At 35.6% G+C, this 15,115-nt stretch overlaps 4 protein-coding genes across 6 annotated transcripts in view; 3 read left to right on the forward strand and 1 right to left on the reverse strand.

Moving 5' to 3' along the window:
* The first annotated feature begins 2,831 nt into the window (after positions 1–2,831).
* Positions 2,832–6,646, forward strand: LOC111450643 (probable serine/threonine-protein kinase WNK9). Its single transcript, XM_023090868.1, has 7 exons — positions 2,832–3,169; positions 3,246–3,283; positions 3,353–3,580; positions 3,672–3,892; positions 4,982–5,139; positions 5,235–5,610; positions 5,681–6,646. The coding sequence occupies exons 1-7, from the start codon at positions 3,095–3,097 to the stop codon at positions 6,538–6,540; spliced, it is 1,956 nt and encodes a 651-aa protein (XP_022946636.1). The 5' UTR covers positions 2,832–3,094; the 3' UTR covers positions 6,541–6,646.
* Positions 6,647–7,518: 872 nt separating this feature from the next.
* On the forward strand, positions 7,519–9,332 carry LOC111450625 (40S ribosomal protein S24-1). Its single transcript, XM_023090842.1, has 5 exons — positions 7,519–7,689; positions 8,159–8,200; positions 8,613–8,783; positions 8,891–8,977; positions 9,074–9,332. The coding sequence occupies exons 1-5, from the start codon at positions 7,618–7,620 to the stop codon at positions 9,113–9,115; spliced, it is 414 nt and encodes a 137-aa protein (XP_022946610.1). The 5' UTR covers positions 7,519–7,617; the 3' UTR covers positions 9,116–9,332.
* A 480-nt stretch (positions 9,333–9,812) lies between these two features.
* On the forward strand, positions 9,813–11,020 carry LOC111450624 (rubredoxin). Its single transcript, XM_023090841.1, has 2 exons — positions 9,813–10,711; positions 10,867–11,020. Exon 1 carries the CDS (start codon positions 10,086–10,088, stop codon positions 10,680–10,682), a length of 597 nt encoding a protein of 198 aa, XP_022946609.1. The 5' UTR covers positions 9,813–10,085; the 3' UTR covers positions 10,683–10,711; positions 10,867–11,020.
* A 419-nt stretch (positions 11,021–11,439) lies between these two features.
* Positions 11,440–15,115, reverse strand: part of LOC111450621 (5'-3' exoribonuclease 4) — a 12,506-nt gene continuing 8,830 nt past the window's right edge. For all 3 annotated transcript variants that reach the window (XM_023090836.1, XM_023090837.1, XM_023090838.1), the window contains 8 exons: positions 14,746–14,822; positions 14,624–14,664; positions 14,387–14,461; positions 13,612–13,763; positions 13,415–13,519; positions 13,245–13,320; positions 12,932–13,014; positions 11,440–12,707 (listed from right to left, as the gene is read on the reverse strand). In XM_023090836.1, coding sequence (XP_022946604.1) covers positions 12,023–12,707; positions 12,932–13,014; positions 13,245–13,320; positions 13,415–13,519; positions 13,612–13,763; positions 14,387–14,461; positions 14,624–14,664; positions 14,746–14,822 — 1,294 coding nt within the window. In that variant the 3' untranslated portion in view covers positions 11,440–12,022. The remainder of the gene's footprint in view (positions 12,708–12,931; positions 13,015–13,244; positions 13,321–13,414; positions 13,520–13,611; positions 13,764–14,386; positions 14,462–14,623; positions 14,665–14,745; positions 14,823–15,115) is intronic.

Here is a 15,115-nt window from a genome sequence, read left to right on the forward strand (position 1 = left end):
TTTTTTTTTTTTTTTTTTTTTTTTTTTTTTTTTTTTTTTTACTATATGGTTGAAATTTGAATTTTTGCATTCAAAACCTTTGAATCCTTAACCTTTGTGTTCCCGTCAATTATATATATTGAATAAATGTATGATTGTGTGTATATTTCAAAGTTATTTAATTATGATGTATATAAATAAAATGAGATTACGTGCTAATTAGAGTAATTATGGTGATAAAATAAATTATGATTATGTAACAGTTCAAGTACACCACTAGCACATATAGTCTATTATCCCATCCAATCCAGACAGTTTGAGTTAGTTTGTGAACTTATTTGGTTGAGTTTGGTTCAAATAAATGATTTTTTTTTCTTTTTTTTTTTTTGGTTCATGAATTTCCCAAAAACTAGATTTGTTGACGAAAATTTTTCCCGTTTTTTCTCTCTGTTCTAAACATTTGGCATCAAAGCCAAATTAAAACTAGAAGCACTAGTTTCTACATGTGTCATAATAAAAGTACGTCGATAGTTAAAACTAGAAGCACTAGTTCCTACATGTGTCATAATAAAAGTACGTCGATAGAGAGTTCATCTGTGCTGCAATTCCGAAATTTGATGGGGACTATAATCATTGGCTCATGAAAAACTTTTTGCGTTCAAAGGAGTACTGGGTTTTGGTGGAAAATGAGATTTCTACTGTAACAGAAAACATCGTTTTCACATGCACAGAACAAGTACATTGAAGATCAGAAGTTGAAAGATTCGAAAGCAAATAATTATGTATTCAAGCGTTAGATCAAATTTATTATTAATTTTAAAATATACATTTTTACTTATAATACAATTATATATACATATTTTTTTATTTCATAATTATTTTTTTACCATTTATTCTAGAACCACTCTTAAAAATAATTTTTAACTCTTTTGGAATATAATTATTCAAAATATAAATTAAAATTAAGTTATAAATTTCAATTAAATATTTTAAATAGATAAATAATTGGATTGGTTCATTATTTAAAATAAATAAATAAATAGTCATAATTTAGTCTTAATTCACACATATCTCTAATTAAAATAAACAAACAAACAATATATATATATATATATATATAGTCATAATCTAAAACATATAAATGTTGTGACAATTGTCAAATTTAAAATTTCTAGGGCGTTAGTTTCGTTTCTTGAAATTTGTATTATATTTGAATAAACTAATTTTCAATAATATAAATATTAAAAATTTCTAAGTTCATGTTTGATTTAATCATCCACGGTTTGAATTAAAGGTTTATTGTTACTATTATTATTATTATTAATTTCTTAATTTCTTAATTAAAATGTTTTAAAATAATCAATTAGTAACTAATAATAGTAAATTAATTTTCAAACGGTTAAAAAATCAATTATAAATACAAAAAAATTTCCATGGTTTTATTTTGAACAAGAGACAGGGTCAAAGTCTTCCCGAATAAAAAAGTCAAATTGATATGTTCGTAATCTTTCTTACTTTCTCGAAGTAGGACTTCCTAAGTCAATTTTCATCAATTAAAGAGAAATTAAGAGTTTGAAAACGAGAGGCTTTCGTTCCAGATTTGACAATAGAAAATATCAATTTTGATAGATATATAAGACATTAGATCATAAAATCTATTGATATGGAAAGGAATTTACTAAAATTAATGTGTTCATATTTCATTCACATCAATATAGTTCTTATTTAAAGTTTCTACGCAAAAAAAAAAAAATTGTTTTTAGTCAAGTCGAGACAAGACAAGCTAGACACTGTCCAAATTCGAGTCAAACAGTCATTTTGACCTACAAGCTCAACCCACAACCCAATTGGGTTTAGAGGAAGAAGGCAATTGGGTCAAACAGTTCAATTGCCAACCTCGACGAGTTGATCCCCTTACAACCCTAAGTTTATAATCCAAGTAAGTTCATCATGATCCTCTACACGCTCATTGTATTCTAACTTTGATAGAAATTAAGAATCACCACACGGTTCTGTAAATTCCATTATTTTACACCTCATTTTTTTTCTTTAAAATACTCGAACCTAGCCATAAATTTATAATGATTTAAACACGATATTTTTTTTTGAGTAAAAATTAAATTATTAAAATTATAATTATTTTTTAAAATATTCTAATACTAACAATTATTTTTCTTAATATATATATATATATATATATTAAAAAAAAAAGTACCAATCCATTACCATATTTAAATCCAACAATCTTTTGTAACAATAAAATTTCAATTTTATTTTATACTTATTTGATATAAATCTGAAAATTATAAAGGTCATCCAAAAAAAAAAATATTTTTTTTTGTTGACATTTTCATGATTTTATTTCAAATCTAATTTTCCAACCTCATGATATCTTCAAAGAAATAAATGTAAATTAAAAAAAAATAACAATAATTATTATTATTAAACAAACAAACACAAATCCTTTATTTTCTTTTTGTGGTCTTTTTTAGCATAAAGAAAAATCCCTTCCATTTTTTGAATTTTGGAGGTCAAATTTTCCATGTAAATTTTTTTATTTAGTCCCTCATAAATTAATATTTTCAATTTAATCCTTAGTCGTGTTTCATTAAGTTTATTATTAACAAAAAAAAAAAAAATCCGTTAAATTATAGAGACTATATATAAAAAATGTCAAAAAAATCACTTTTTAGCCCTTGAACTTTGTGAAATAACGATTTAGTCCTTCAACGTTCATATACTTTTTAATTTATAATAATTTAATTCCGTTGAATCTCTACCATGAAACTAAATTGTTACCAAAATAAAATTATGGACACTAACTAAAAAAACGTTATTTTCTCTCCATTTTTCTTAAATTTCTTTGTCTCTCTGTATGATTGTCACATTCTTGGGAGGGGTGGTTGGCCACTGTTCTTGCCTGTGGATTAACGTGGTTTCTCTCGATTCAACAATCATTATAATAATTCATTCTTATTTCAATCTTCATCTTCTTCGCTTAGTTCCTCTCAAAAGGGGTTATGGGAAATCCCCCTTCTCTCAACCCATTTGAGTTTCGAACATATTAAAGAAGAATCAAAAGCTTGAGTGTTCAAGTGTTTTGAGAGGAGAAGCAATGGATGGTCTCTCAGATCTTGAGCCTGATTGCTCTGTTTTTGTTGAAGTTGATCCCACTGGCAGATATGGCAGAGTAGGGTTTTGATTTTCCTAATCTTTTGGGTTTGATTTTGATTTTGATTTTGATTGGGTTTTGTTGTTTGTTGCAGTACGATGATGTTTTGGGGAAAGGAGCTTCGAAAACAGTGTAGGGTTTGGATTTTCTTGCATTTTGTGGGGTTTGAAGCATTTTAATGGGTTTTTTTTTTGTTTGTAGTTACAGAGCATTTGATGAATATGAAGGAATCGAGGTCGCTTGGAATCAAGTGAAACTCTATGATTTCTTGCAAAGTCCTGAAGATTTGGAAAGGCTTTACTGTGAGATTCATCTTTTGAAAACATTGAAGCATAGAAATATTATGAAATTCTACACTTCTTGGGTTGATATTGCTAATAGAAACATCAATTTTGTTACTGAAATGTTCACTTCTGGTACTCTTAGACAGTAAGTGTTCTTCACAATTTGGATGATTCTCTGTGATTTCTTGGCTATTTAGTGCTTCTCTGTTCATTTTGCTTTCTGGGTTGTTCTATAGGTATAGGTTGAAGCATAAGAGAGTTGATATTAGAGCTGTGAAGCATTGGTGCAGGCAGATTTTGAGGGGGCTTCATTATTTGCATAGCCATGAGCCTCCTGTGATCCATAGAGATCTCAAGTGTGATAATATTTTTGTTAATGGGAATCAAGGGGAGGTTAAGATTGGTGATCTTGGACTTGCTGCAATTCTCAGGAAATCTCATGCTGATCATTGTGTCGGTATGCGTTTTTACTGTTAGCTCCATTTGTTTCGTTGATTGTTCGATTTACTTGTTGGATTTGTATAGCTTAAGATTGTGGAGACGAATCGTCTCTACCATTTCCATTGAAACTCTGTTCATTTTAGGGGTTGTTTGGCTTATTGATTGGATTTGTATAGCTTAAGATTGTGGAGCATTTGTGCTCGTCTCGATCTTATTCGTAGTTAGGAAATGGGAAGTAGTCTAATCTGAACTGTCTCTACCGTTTCCCTTGAAACTCTATTCATTTCAGGGGTTGTTTGGCTTACTGGTTGGATTTGTATATCTTATGATTGTGGAGCGTTTGGGCTCGTCCCGATCTTATTTGTAGTTAGGAAGGGGGAAGGAGTCTAAATCAATGGACATTAATGAACCCGAACCGTCTCTACCATTTCCCTTGAAACTCTATTCATTTCAGGGGTTGTTTGGCTTATAGGTTCGAATCGTATAACTTAAGATTGTGGAGCGTTCGGGCTTTTCTCGATCTTATTCGTAGTTAGGAAGGGGGAAGGAGTCTAAATCGATGAACATTAATGAACCTGAACTGTCTCTACCAGTTCCCTTGAAACTCTATTCATTTCAGGGGTTGTTTGGCTTATAGGTTCAATTTGTATAACTTAAGATTGTGGAGCGTTCGGGCTTTTCTCGATCTTATTCGTAGTTAGGAAGGGGGAAGGAGTCTAAATCAATGGACATTAATGAACCCGAACCGTCTCTACCAGTTCCCTCGAAACTCTATTCATTTCCGGGGTTGTTTGGCTTAAAGGTTGGATTTGTATAACTTAAGATTGTGGAGCGTTCGGGATCCTCTCGATCTTAATCGTAGTTAGGAAGGGGGAAGAAGTTTTATGGACATTCATAAACCCAAACCGTCTCTACCATTTCCCTCGAAACTCAACTCGTATCAGGGGTTGTTTGGCTTACAGGTTCGATTTGTATAGCTCGAGAGAGTGAAGGAGTCTTATCAATTTGTACATAAACTCAAACACTTTACAAATCTAGATTATGCAAACTCTAGCTATTGATCATTTTCTCATTGTCGTTAGGTCTGAGTGTTATAAATTTATAGGGACACCCGAGTTTATGGCTCCAGAAGTGTATGCGGAGGCGTACAACGAATTAGTCGATATCTATTCATTTGGAATGTGCATGCTGGAGATGATAACTTTCGAGTATCCATACAGCGAATGCACTCATCCCGCTCAGATCTACAAGAAAGTCATATCTGTAAGAAGATTCTCTTTGTGCGTGTGTTACGTTTGCTCGTCATGTCTGTTCATGTCTGTTCGTGTGCTCGAGATTAACGTGTAATAGATTTTTAGGGGAGAAAACCAGATGCCTTGTACAAAGTGAAGGATCCCGAAGTGCGACGGTTCATCGATAAGTGTTTGGCGACCGTTTCGCTTAGGCTATCAGCATCGGAGCTTTTGAATGATGCTTTTCTTCAAGTTGATAATGGCGAATATGATCTAAGAACCGTTGATTATGACAGCTCCTTTTGTAATGGATATCCATATGATTATAGTTTTGAAGCTTCAAGTGAGTCAGGTTATCATCCAATTGATACTGAAACCAATGGCATTGAACTTTTTGAGTATTGTGAAGGTGAACACTCTGATGATGTTGATATCAGCATCAAAGGGAAGATGAGAGAAGGTGGTAGCATCTTCTTAAGACTCAGAATTGCAGATAAAGAAGGTAGATTTTTGATACAGATTCTTTTCATTTCGTTTCGATTGAATGTCGAATCTAAACCGTTTGTTTGCAGGGCTTATCAGGAACATTTATTTCCCGTTCGACGTCGAGACGGATACAGCATTGAGTGTTACGAGGGAAATGGTTGCAGAGCTGGATATTACAGATCAAGACGTAACGAGAATTGCTGATATGATCGACGGGGAAATCGCTTCCTTGGTGCCTGAATGGAGGTCGGGTCTGAGGCAAAGCTATTGCCATAATTGTGCTACTGCTACTTACAACAATGCCATAATTGAGAACTCTGAGGTAGCTCCATGCTGTGGACATCGACATGCTTCGATTCATGGTCGTTTTGAGGAGATAATGTATCAAGCTGACGAGTCCGAGAATCATACAGCAGAGGCTGCAGAAAATGTGTTGAGCCATTCTGTTTGCTTGAATTATCCCGAAACGTGGGGACGTCATGAAAGCCGTGAACTTAGTTCAATGAGCTCAAGACATAGCCACTCGGATGAAGATTACGAGAAAACAGATCGATCAGTTACAGTCATGGACACGAAAGAAGTGATAATCGAACGTAAAACTGCTCTTAACACGAGACGTTCGCTTCGGAGCCTATTGAATTCCCCTTCATTAGATGATGTTCAACAAGAAATGAGACGGATTAAGGCCAAGTACCAAATAGAATTAAGCAAGCTCAGAGATGAAAGGTATGCTCGAGACACGAACCGAAGTAGTACCGATAGCCATGTTTATACAAATAGTAGCTGTTGCGGTACAGACTCGGAAAGAGCTCGAAATCGCAAGGCCATGGAGGCGGCCTCCATTGTGGAGAAGGTAGTCACTGCTAAAAATGCCTGCACTGGTTCATTGCTGCCAAGCTCACTTCATAGAACTATCACTCTCCCAGTTGATGCTGTGAATATGTAACAATGTAAGGTCAATCCTTGTATTCTTTTATGGATTCCTAACACTAAATCAAGTCGAATAAATAAGTAAATAAATAAATTACATTTACCATGATTGGGTTCGCACACGTCATGTTTCTGCAGCTCAAGTTGTGAAATTCTACATTGGTTAGAGAGGAGAACGAAACATGTTTTGAAAACTTTAAGGGAAAGTCGAAAGAGGATAATATCTGCTAGCATGTGCTTGGACTCTTACAAATGGTATCAGAGCTAAGTATCGGGCAATATGCCAACGAGGACGCTGGGTTCCAAAGGCAGAGTGGATTGTGAGATCCCAGATCGGTTGGAGAGGGGAAGACAACATTCTTTATAAGAGCTTCGAAACTTCTTCCTACCAAATACGTTTTAAAAATCTTGAGTGGAAAACCAAAAAGGATAATATTTATTAGCGGTGAGTTTGAGCTGTTACAAATGGTATCAGACCAGACACTAAAAAGTGTGTCAACGAGGACACTGAGCCTCGAATGGTTGGATTGTGAGATCCGACCGTTTGGAGAGGGAGTACAACACTTATTAAATAATGAACTCAACTCAATCTGACAGTAATTTTTCTTTTTTAATTTTATGGAGTTGGTTCAGAATTATTTATTCAAATTTTTATATTTAATAAAGTAAAATGTTAATTAGTAAAATATTTATTTAATTATATTTTTGAAAAAAAATCACCTTCCAAATAGTTTTGAAGAATAAATAATAAAAAATGTAATTATAAAATTGAGTAAAAATAAAATAAATATACGAGAAAATGTATATTTTAAATTTAACCATAAATTTGGGAGATTTTATGAACTAATTTAATTTATAAAATTCTTATTTATGTGAACCCAAAAATTAGGCCCAATAACCTTTAGTCCCAAATAAAACAATAAAGGCCCAATAACGCAGAAAGCCCAAAACCCTAGCCCTCCAATGACTTTATTTACCAGCTAGGGTTTTGCAGCCTTCTTCTTCAAAATCACAAATCAGGTAATCAGAGCAGCCGTTCCTCTGCCCCTTCGCCTTCTTTGAGCTTTTCAACCTCTTCGGAGCACCTCCAGCCATGGCGGACAAGGCAGTCACCATCCGGACCAGGAAGTTCATGACCAACAGGCTCCTATCCAGAAAGCAATTTGTGAGTTTTTCGGATCTTACTCAGCCGTTTTTTGCTTTTAGCATTCATTTCGTTTTCGATTTTTGATTGGATTTGTTTCGGATTGATGCTTCGGCGTTTGATTCTTGTCTGCTGAACTTTACTTGGAACTGTACGAGTAAATGTTTCTATATCTTTTTTGAGGATTTTGCTTGGACTTTGTTTGTTTGTGGATTCTGGATCGTTGTGTTGCACTTGTTTGACGCTGAAAATGTCTTGTTTAGTCTAAAACCCCAATGTCTTTAAGAAGTTTGAAGTTTTTGGTTTCTCTATGATCTCGAGTTTAGAGTTTTTAGTGTTACTTCTCTACCTACTGATTTAGGATTGCTGATTATGTATCTGGATAGCTTGGTGACTTCTTTTTGTTTTTTAACTTTATAATTTTCATCTTAATACGAATGGAAAACGTTTTGAAGTCGTTGTTAACTTTTTTGTTTTCTGGTTAATGCAGGTCATTGATGTTCTTCACCCAGGAAGACCCAATGTCTCAAAGGTAAGCCCTTTTCGAGTTCATTTGTTGTTTTTTCTTCTCTGTTATTTATGTTATGTACTCTTTTTAAGTGCCTTAAAGATATATCACTCAATCCGAATGGAAACTACATGAATCTAAGCGTTTTTTTTTTATTGTGTTCCTTTCTCCACCCTCCCCCTTTTGGAACATAATTCTGCTGCCTGAATAGCTAACTTTTCAACCAATATCAGATTTTTTCTACATAGGTTCCTTAATTTCGTGTTTTTTTTTTTTTTTTTTGAATTTTGCCTATTAAAATCGTCAAAATCTTTATTTTCTTTCACGCTTACGGAATCAGAGAGTAGTTTTCTGGCTCATGCAGCTGATTTTTTTTTTGTGTGTGTTTTGGCTTATGGTGCTCATAATGTCTATTTTTCTATTTCTTGGTCTCAAGGCTGAACTGAAGGAGAAGTTGGCCAGAATCTATGATGTGAAAGACCCAAATTCTATCTTTGTTTTCAAGTTCAGAACTCACTTTGGTGGTGGTAAATCCACTGGGTTCGGTTTAATCTATGATTCGGTTGAAAATGCAAAGAAGTACGAGCCAAAATACAGGCTAATCAGGGTAATTTACAGTCGCATTTCAAGCACAATTTCAATTATAATGCTCTGAAGTTTTGCTTTCATCACTTGATGACATTACTCAAGCTGGACTTTTCCTTCTTCTGTCAGAATGGACTCGACACCAAGGTAGAAAAATCAAGAAAGCAAATGAAGGAAAGGAAGAACAGGGCAAAGAAAATCCGCGGAGTCAAGAAGGTAAGTTATATGGCTAGTTGATAATGATCTTGAAATGATAGCTTGACCTTCATGTTAAAAATCACCACTAACCCTATCATTCATGTCCCTTCACAGACCAAGGCTTCAGATGCTGCCAAGGCAGGAAAGAAAAAATGAGATTGATTGCTGGAATTTTGTACCCATCACCAAGGATTATCTGCAGAATCGTCTTGATCTCTTTTTAATAGTTTCCTTTAGTTTTGTTTTTACTCCTAGATCAAATTATGTTAATCAGTATTTTTGGTTGTTGATTACTAGTGATATGAAAACTTGGTTCTTTGCAGAGGACAAAATTTTTGACGTTACGGGAAATATACATTTCCTTGTGTTTTTTTACCATCATTTGAGGCTTATCGTTGGTAGATTATGAAAAATGATTTCTGGGATGTTCCAAGTTTTTATCAGTTTTTTCTTCATTGAATTGTTTTTCTTAGATCTTCAAGAAAAAGATTATGAGCTTAAGCAAGCTTAACTCATGTTTGTTTGTTATATAGTTTCAACCGTTTAGGTTCGATGGTCGAGAAGTATTTTATTATATTTTGAACAAAAATATAATAATACAAACAAAATTTTTATTTACCGCGAATGAGATCAAATAATTATGATTCCAGGTTGATTGGGTCAAAGTAAAGCCCAATGGGCTCTTTTGACGGAAATGGGTCAGACCAAAGCCCAATGAGCTCTTATGAAGGAGACCGGTCACAGGAAAGCCTAATGGGCTCTTTTGAAGGAGACGGGTCAAAGTAAAGCCCAATGGGCTCTTATGAAGGAGATGGGTCAAAATAAAGCCCAATGGGCTCATCAAGGAGATGGATCAAAGTAAAGCCCAATGGGCTCTTATGAGGGAGACGGGTCAAAGTAAAGCCCAATGGGCTCTTTTGAAGGAGACGGGTGAAAGTAAAGCCCAATGGAAGAGATTCGCATCTCTCCCTCCTTCGTCCTTCCCCACCACACCTTATCCTTCAGCTCCTGCTTCTCCTCCATGGATCCTTCTGATTCTTCCTCCTCCCTTTGAATTAATTCCCCTTCTCACACCAAACAAACAAAACCCATCTCAGATTTCAATTTCAAATCTCCATCGCCATCCATGGCTGCTGCTGCTTATGCCTCTGCAAGACCCACTCTCTCCTTCCATCTCTCTCAACCCTCCGTTCCCAGTCCCAGATTCAACTTCAAACCCCCCCTCGTCGCCTTTCCGCCGTTGCAGAGATCGGCGGCGGCGAGACCCATCCCCATTTTCACCCTCAACTCCATCGACGTCTCCAAAGAGGACAAACCCACTTCGGACGACCCGGATTTCGCCGCGGTAGTTGGGGAAGAGGCGGCGGCGGCGGAGGAGAAGTTGGACAGGCGGCGAATGGAGGAGAAATTTGCAGTGCTGAACACGGGGATATATGAGTGCAGGTCGTGTGGGCATAAGTTCGACGAGGCGGTTGGGGATCCGACGTATCCGATAGCGCCGGGGCTGCCGTTCGAGCAGCTGCCGGAGGACTGGCGGTGCCCGACGTGTGGGGCGGCGAAGAGCTTCTTCGAGAGTAAGAGTGTGGAGATAGCGGGGTTTGCTCAGAATCAGCAGTACGGACTTGGAGGGAACACTCTGACTTCAGGTCAGAAGGCAGTGCTCATCTATGGAACCTTGTTCTTCTTCTTTGCTTTGTTCCTCTCTGGCTATTTCTTGCAATGATATGCTTCTTCATGATCATCAATCAACAGGTAACAATTTCTGTTTTTTATTTTTATTTTTTATTTATTAATAACTATATTATTATTATTATTATTATAAATAGCTAAATTAATGAAAATAATCCTAAAATATTAAAATTTTAAGTTTAAATGTAATTCTAATGCACAAATTTGTGGAATTTCAGGTGCATTGAGTAAATTGTAAAGGAGATTGTGTATTTTTTGACAATAAAAACAAATCATACTGTTGAATTATATGTAAAGTTCGCTCTCTTTAGTTCTTGATCTTGGTGAAGAATTGAATTGAAGCCAACGTAATCATCACAAGAATTGAACCCATTTTCTATCTTGTCACCTAAATTTTTTTGCTTATTCTTGCATGATTTTACACCCTTCGCCTATTTTGGTTTCTTTCCTAAAGATTTTTTTTTTCTTTCTCAATTCTTCAAATTTAAACAACTTGTGAATAATATCTCGATTTTGTACACGAAGAACTGCGAACCTGCAACATTTTATCGTCAAGAACTTCTCAGCTGATAGCATGTGATCTAACCGATTCCATGTTCCTGCTAAGTTCAATCTAAAAGAGGTTGTGCTAAAGAGTGTTAAACGAGAAGTCGGGTAAGTTGGGGGAAAAAACGTGCATGGAGATGCATCTAAGAGGATCATATAACAAACTCGATATATACGACTGCTTCTATAAGCACCAAAATAAAATATGATCAATATATAAAACGAGCATCGAACGAAACCAACTGTTTCGATAAGCACCAAAACAAAATATGACCAATATATAAATTTGTCTGATGGTCTTGTCTCTTAGATCATGCATTGTTTTTTGTTTCTGTTTCTTCGGACAAAGTAAAAAGAAGGTACAAAGATAACCTATTAACTACTCATATCCTGTGTGTTCTGATATATCCTATATAATCAACATGTCTACTCTACAATTCCTCTTTAAAACCCCAAACTAAGGAGGGGTATTTCTAGAGGTAAACCTTGTAGATACACAACAACAGTAATGGGATGATTCATTGGTACAATATGCACAAAATTCACTAAATGATCTTACCGATTTGTTTGATTTGAATCTGTCCTTGCATGCAAATAGTTCCATCTTTATATGTCGTCCCCAGTCGCTAAATAAACGTCACGATGAGAATGCAAGAAGTGATTCCACCAGATGAGTGATCAGCTCGCATGACTTGCCCCGAAGCATCTGTTAGGGTGTGACTCACCCAAATCCATGTTAGGTACAGGTACAGGTTGAGGAATACTGCAAATGTCTTTCGTATTTGGGGCAACTTAAACAGCAGCCAAGACGAACCGAACAAACAAGGATTACTGCCTGCTTCCAGAACCTGACCCACTCTGGAATGCTGGAGTCTTTGCCAGATACATTTGTTTCGCTTGCTTCTCGTTGGCTCCTCCTGTAAAATTTTCTTGTTGTCTTGCATACATTATATTTGCAGTTGGCGTTGGCGCTCTATTGATCCATTTGTGTGGTGGTGAAGGAAGAGCGTCAGTAGCCTGGGCAAAATTCTGTTGGTTTGCCGAGTTTCCGACGTTCAGCATCTTTGGCATCATCATGGGAGAAAGACCAGGAGTTAACATGTCGAGAGATCGATTCCTCATGCTCTCTTCAATTGTCAAAGCAGACATACCAGTCCTCACATTGTTGTATCGCTCCTGATGCTGTATATCATTTCCACGGGAAGTTTGCCTGTTGTCACCTGGCATACCATTTGAAGAGTTGGGATATCTTGGCCTACCTGATGCACCCTGGTAGTTATTATAGTGCCCGTAGGAATAATTTGGATCTTCACCATACCCCGTTTCATAACCTGAACTTCCAACTTGTCGCGGCCGAGAGAATATAGGCTGTCCCGGGAAATTGCGAGAATAGGGTTGATCAAATAACCCCGACGATGAGCCACCATTAGGTTTGATATTAAGAGTGTTCTTCACAAGACGATGAGCTGCTTCTCCCAAAAGAGGGCCAGCAATAGCTCTAGGTACTTGAGGCCTGAAAAACAGGGGCATTATGAAAAAATAGAACTATTCTTCCCAGAAGTTGAGATGCTCATAGAAAGGCTCTAGCATCTCAAAATTCTGTCCTAATTAAAACTACATATAATTGTGACAACAAGCTTGAAAACTATTCCGGGTGGATTCTTCAAAGTCTGTTAAGAACTTTAAATTTTGATTATCTTTATACAGTAAAGATGAGGCAAATTTAAGTAAACTAACCGTTCTCTGCCATGATAGCGCCGGGAATTATTGTCTTCATGCCATAAGGTAGGGAAAGGTTTGATATCCAAGGAACTTAGAACCTGCAAATACAACAAAGCATCAAGCAATGGGCAAATTTTAAATACTTTAAGCTAATATAGTGGCAAGGGAATCACAACGTGGCATCCTAAAACTAGAAATAGGCTAATAAAAAATTTCCTCACACAATGACAGCGCATACATGAATTACTTTATATTTTTCACGTTTATTTCAGAGACGTTATTACTGAAAGGAAATTCAATGAGGCGTTAGGACTCATATCAGACGCACCTTTTTGGGAATGATTACACCCTTTGGAGGTCTAGGGACATGTTCATGCTTCTGAGGATTAAGATAGGTTACATTCCTACAGTTAAATAAAATGTGTGAGTGAAAGAGAGAGAGAGAGAGAGAAAGAGGCCTGTGTGTGTCTCAGGTTACCAAATGAAAGAAAGACTTACAGGACTTGATTATGCTGGATATCTGGCAAACTACTGATTGGTGATGGAAAAACATTACGGAATACATTTCTCTCACACAACCAGAGGTATCCATTCATCCCACCACTGTAAAATGTACGCAACAAAGGGATCAAACCAGCACATACAGGGACAAATTATCAGGAAGTTGATTGAATATATGGTGAAACTAAACCTACCTGGCATTCGTGTCAATCACCCAACAAGTTCTTTCACGTGGAGGTAGTTGACTAGCAACTTGGTAATAAGAGAAAACCTGTGCAGACAGTGGATGGGCACAATGTGTATAAAGCAAATCAAGCATCACACTATTCCGATTCTTCTCTTCATCCTGTATGCACCAAATTTGCAGATCACTAATCTCGGCATTGAAAAAGAAACCAGAAGAAATATATTGAAAACGAGTGGCAGTTTTTTTTTTTTTAAATTGTGCTTTCGAAATGAAATATATACAAGGCATAGTGTCCGACACCCACAAGGAAGCGTTAATCTTAATCACCATTCAAACATCCCCACCAAATTTCTCGATCCATCTAAAAAATCTATTTTTTCTCTCAATCCAAATGTTCCACAAAATAACAAAGAAACTAGTTTACTGCAAAACTTTGCCTACTAAAAAGAGGATTTAGAAGCACCTCCTCCATAAAGGCCTGTCATCTCTATTACAAACCCACCACTGAGCAATCTGAATGGCAAATTCTATCCATCAAAATTTTCCCTCGATGGATACACAAAGGTGGTGGAAATAAAAAGGCTTTAGAATATATAACTGTCGCATGATAGCTCAGCACTGTAAAAATGGTTAATTCCACTAAGGAGCTCAATAAGAATTTCACCATAGCAAAATTGACCAAATGTCCAGTACTAAAAGCAAAAATTATCTGGGAAGGTCTATCAACCAAATTTAGTTTTAATAATTGGAAGACTAAATGTATATAAATTTCTCTTAAATACCGTTAAAGCGCTTTCAAGTCTCCTAGTTTGAGCAAGCAACTTTCTCTCGTCAATGAAAGGCAATTTGGCAACACCCTGAATTTCACAAGGAAAAAAGATCCAATGGCTTTCATCAGTTAAACAAATATCGAAAGAGATTCTTGAACAAATAGTACTTCACAATATTTTAATTAATAAATAAATAAGCTTCTTGCTCATAAAAAAATAAAAATAAAAAAAAACCAAAAACTATAGTACCTGCCATTGAAAACGCTTTCCATTCATGTCAATCTCAAAATCTATTCACAAAAAACAAACGCCATTTGAGGAAAGAGGAAAAATTACAAAAGAATCAAAACAAATAGTGATTAAGTGATTACCTGAAGGATAAAATTCAAGGATTGGCGATGAATGATCGGTCATCAAGTTTCTGTATTTCTCAGGAAGAGCGGTTGAACTGTATGCATATAAGCAATACGCATGATGCATAAAAATGAAGACGGTTGATAAGCTAAACAAGACAATATAAGAGTATATGCTGAAAAGAAAATAGAGAATCTTTTGAGACAAAATCATATAAGGATCAGTCTGCCTTTAGCTTGGTTTTTGGCTTCCAATAAATAAGTCTACTCAAATGAGGAAAGTATTCTGCTGACACATTTCTTGATTAGCGCCAACAGGAAAAAAAAAAAAAAAAAAAAAAAAAAAAAAAAAAAAAAAAAAAAAAAAAAAAAAAAAAAAAAAAAAAAA

Source organism: Cucurbita moschata, unplaced genomic scaffold (genome assembly GCF_002738365.1).
Source record: "Cucurbita moschata cultivar Rifu unplaced genomic scaffold, Cmos_1.0 Cmo_Scf00012, whole genome shotgun sequence".
Lineage (NCBI taxonomy): Eukaryota > Viridiplantae > Streptophyta > Magnoliopsida > Cucurbitales > Cucurbitaceae > Cucurbita > Cucurbita moschata.

Coding starts and splice junctions, on each gene's coding strand:
- LOC111450643 (XM_023090868.1), top strand. CDS start 3,095: ATGGATGGTCTCTCAGATCTTGAGCCTGATTGCTCTGTTTTTGTTGAA. Junction 3,170..3,245: donor CCACTGGCAGATATGGCAGA/GTAGGGTTTTGA, acceptor TGTTTGTTGCAG/TACGATGATGTTTTGGGGAA. Junction 5,611..5,680: donor CAGAATTGCAGATAAAGAAG/GTAGATTTTTGA, acceptor GTTTGTTTGCAG/GGCTTATCAGGAACATTTAT.
- LOC111450625 (XM_023090842.1), top strand. CDS start 7,618: ATGGCGGACAAGGCAGTCACCATCCGGACCAGGAAGTTCATGACCAAC. Junction 8,784..8,890: donor CAAAATACAGGCTAATCAGG/GTAATTTACAGT, acceptor TTCTTCTGTCAG/AATGGACTCGACACCAAGGT. Junction 8,978..9,073: donor AAATCCGCGGAGTCAAGAAG/GTAAGTTATATG, acceptor GTCCCTTCACAG/ACCAAGGCTTCAGATGCTGC.
- LOC111450624 (XM_023090841.1), top strand. CDS start 10,086: ATGGCTGCTGCTGCTTATGCCTCTGCAAGACCCACTCTCTCCTTCCAT.